Here is a 3,488-nt window from a genome sequence, read left to right as displayed (position 1 = left end):
ATAGCTATTAGCCAATCTATATATTGAACCTTTGCACTGATAGATATTTTTAGAAACTTATTTTATAGTTAAATATATTCTAATGACAAGGAACTTTTGCCACTTTTCTATTTAATTTAATTGCTAGAATTCTGTAGCATGAGTGTAATATAACATATTAGCCTTAATTTAATACAAAACCTATTAGCCTTAAATTATTTTTACATTATTATTATGTATAAAATAATTAATTCATTGACAATTTAATAATTTTAAATTTTATTTATATACGTACATATACATATGTAATTACAATTGATGTGTAGTAGATTTTATGTGCGAAAAGGTCTGGTAATGAGGTTATAAATTGGTTGTAAAGTATAAGCGATTAGTTCATAAATGAAAGAAATAATTGTTGAAGTTTGCTCGGCAGAATTAATTTCACTTGTAGCAACACTATTTTCCCAATCAAATTCTTCATTGATACGTTCATCGTTGTTTAAATTCCTTGCTCCAAGTAAATTAATTATATCTTCAAACATGATATTTTCAAAGTTCTAGCACGAAAAAGTTATTCATATTTAGCAGTTTCATAAAAATAATAAATATTACATATATATATGTTCTTACCATAACATAGTGATCTAGATCGACGTCGTTGCATATGGGATTATTACTTATATTAATCACATTAATGAACTCCAGGGTTTGTAATTCGTTATCGCATGGCATAATATTTATATTATTATATGAAAGATTTACATATCTTAACCCATACATGTAACTTAAGCAAATTGGTATGAATTGTAATAAATTTGACTTTAAATTTAGATGTTTAAGATTTTCCAGAGTACCCATTGTGTCTGGAATTCTTCTCAACTGATTTGATTCAAATGTTGCCCAACGTAAGCTATGAAGAATGCCAAAAGAATCTGGTAATTGTCTTATCTTATTGCCTCGTGCTCCAAATGTTCGTAAACTAATGCAATTACCAATTTCTTCAGGAATATTAGCAAGACCCGTATAATTACACCATAATGCTTCCAATGATAGAAGATTTCCGATTTGTGCTGGTAAACTTACAATCCTGTTATAACTTACATTTAAAAAGCGTAACCTATCCAGTTTGCATAATTCAGTGGGAAATGCATTAAGTTCATTATGGTCTAATGCCAAAATTTGTAAATCGCAAAAGATTTCAAGTTTAGGTACCTAAGATATAATTAAAATCTATATAATCCAATTTTGCAGAGCATATTTCATTAATATAGACAAATTTTGATTCAAGTTCAAAAAAAAATTTTAACTTAAATATTTTTATAAGCAATCAATCTTTAAGATACTACCTCATACTGATTGATGCCATAGACAAATAATAAATATCTATTTGTGCTTACATACAGTCAAATCTGATGAGACCAGTTCTATAAAAATTCTTACTGCAGCCACAGCTATGTCTCAATTTAAATTGTGTGACATATCGTTGTGACTTGAAATTTTATATAATATCACTTTATGTAGAGTAGATCGGTTGAAAAAACAAAAGGAATAAGGACTGAATATAAAATTCTGTTTAAAATACGGTAGCAAGGCCCAAGAAATTCACAAAATGTGTAAAAAATGAAAGGAAACTTATGTATATCACTTCACGAAAATCGTAAGAATCTTGATAAAAAACTGTCAAAAACGATGAAGACAAAAAAAAATTTTCGCGAGATTTTTGTTTTTGTTGTGTGTTTCCAAGATGAAAGTGGGATACAGTAAAATATAATCTATCAAATTTTGATAGATAATCGAAAAGACCGAAGGTTTCAACATTTCAAAGACATGTTTAACATGCCCCAAAGCATGTCAGCCATTATGGCTTGTGATTAGACGTAACTTTTTTAATAAGAATCATAAATAAAACATCCAAGTGAGACGTAGAAGTCACCAGCAGACACCAAAGAGAGTAAATTATGCAGTCATTAGAGGTAAATCAAGTTAAAGTACACCATTTTTTTTCGATTCAATGGAAATTTAGGCAGTAAATTCATTCCAGAAGAATATCATCTCAATATATTATTTTTGAGTTCTACAACAAATTTAGGTCAGAATTCGATGAACTCCACTGGAACATCAACTGCAAACGATAATGATACGTGTATACTTGACATCATTATTACGACAGTGACGAGACGTAACCCATCAGGTACCCTATACACCCTATACAAATTGATAATGAAAGAAAATATTTTTCATATCATCACATTTAGATATAAGGCTTCAACCGATATACTCTGGCAACTCTGACTAAGGACATGTTTCGAAAAAATTTTGAACGCTTCCAGCTCTGTGTTGACTCAAGAAAGTAATTTTGAATAAATGAAAAAATTAATGTAGTAAGCGCAGTGTATTTATTATTATTTATTTTTTTTAACTAGTCTTATTGGATCTAACGTAAGCACCACAGTAGGTTTCTATTAAAAGATTCTTGTCTAAGACTTGAAAACACTATTTATCAATTTAACATTATTATCAATATTAATATTATTAAAACAAATCTTAGTCTGCTTTTAAACCAATATTTACCCTTTGTAAATGATTTTTGTCCAAATAAAGTTTCCAGAGAAATGTGCACTTTTCAATGCAATTTGGTATTTCATTTAATGCAAAATTTGATAAATATAAATTCTTTTGCCTAGTTTTAACTACTTTATGAATTTTTGCTCTAGCTCGTTTAATATCATTTGCACTAGCCATTATATTAAAATTTTGAAATTCGTTCCTTATTTTATAGTAAATATATAATAAATATTAATTCAGTTAATCTTTCATTGTATTTTAATGAATATAATTAATAAATTTTTATTGTTAATACATAAGTTTCAAAGATATGCTGATGCATATTTATTTATATGTAACAAATTTTAACTGATGTTAGGATAAATATTGGATCACTAAGATTGGATCACAATTATTTGTAAACTTAATATTTAAAGAACAGTTAAGTCTCATTCAAATAACTATATCACTTTTGAAAATAGTTTATTTACACTGGTCGTTAGTCCACAACTTGGTTAGTTAGTTAGTTAGTTGAAGTGGAAGGAGGAGAAACAAAAAAGGCCAAACTAGAACCAGCCAGAAGTAGTTATATTATAGACACAACAGGTGTTCTGGTATCCTTTACTCGAGAGTTGGTAGATATGCGTTGCAGGAGACACCACAGGAAAGGCCAAGTCTATCTCCATGCCGTACTATGGTCCAGAGCCCTGTAAAGACAGATATCAAACTAGATTCCTTAAATTTGATTCTATGTGTCAAGTCAAAGGTTTTGCACTTGGAATAGATAGGCTATGTACCGCTTGATCTTTCTGCTGAGGTACTATGGGTCCACTTACTATTAGCCTGTCTTAAAAAGCTATTATAAATCAACCACCGACTGCAGCTGACAGGAGCACGAATTAAAATAGGGATATTCGTAGAAGAGGCGACCAGTCCAGAAGGGCATAAACCAAAAATATATATAT

The 3,488-nt window shown here is 29.2% G+C and overlaps 1 protein-coding gene across 1 annotated transcript; it reads right to left on the bottom strand.

Annotated features, from left to right (window-relative positions):
* Window positions 1–234: 234 nt before the first annotated feature.
* LOC119670389 (plant intracellular Ras-group-related LRR protein 4-like) lies at window positions 235–2,768 on the bottom strand. Its single transcript, XM_038080635.1, has 3 exons — window positions 2,551–2,768; window positions 610–1,191; window positions 235–536 (listed from the first exon to the last, which is right to left on the bottom strand). The coding sequence occupies exons 1-3, from the start codon at window positions 2,719–2,721 to the stop codon at window positions 312–314; spliced, it is 978 nt and encodes a 325-aa protein (XP_037936563.1). The 5' UTR covers window positions 2,722–2,768; the 3' UTR covers window positions 235–311.
* Between the last annotated feature and the right edge of the window lie 720 nt (window positions 2,769–3,488).

This window comes from Teleopsis dalmanni, chromosome 1, assembly GCF_002237135.1.
Source record: "Teleopsis dalmanni isolate 2A chromosome 1, ASM223713v2, whole genome shotgun sequence".
Classification (NCBI taxonomy): Eukaryota; Metazoa; Arthropoda; class Insecta; order Diptera; family Diopsidae; genus Teleopsis; species Teleopsis dalmanni.
This window is presented reverse-complemented; position numbering and strand designations above follow the sequence as displayed.

What these genes read in the sequence shown, in the direction of transcription:
- LOC119670389 (XM_038080635.1), bottom strand. Translation starts at nt 2,721, where the DNA reads ATGGCTAGTGCAAATGATATTAAACGAGCTAGAGCAAAAATTCATAAA. An exon ending in ACAAAAATCATTTACAAAGG is followed by an intron (nt 1,192 to 2,550) that starts GTAAATATTGGT and finishes ATTATATCTTAG; the next exon opens with GTACCTAAACTTGAAATCTT. An exon ending in ATCTAGATCACTATGTTATG is followed by an intron (nt 537 to 609) that starts GTAAGAACATAT and finishes TTTTCGTGCTAG; the next exon opens with AACTTTGAAAATATCATGTT.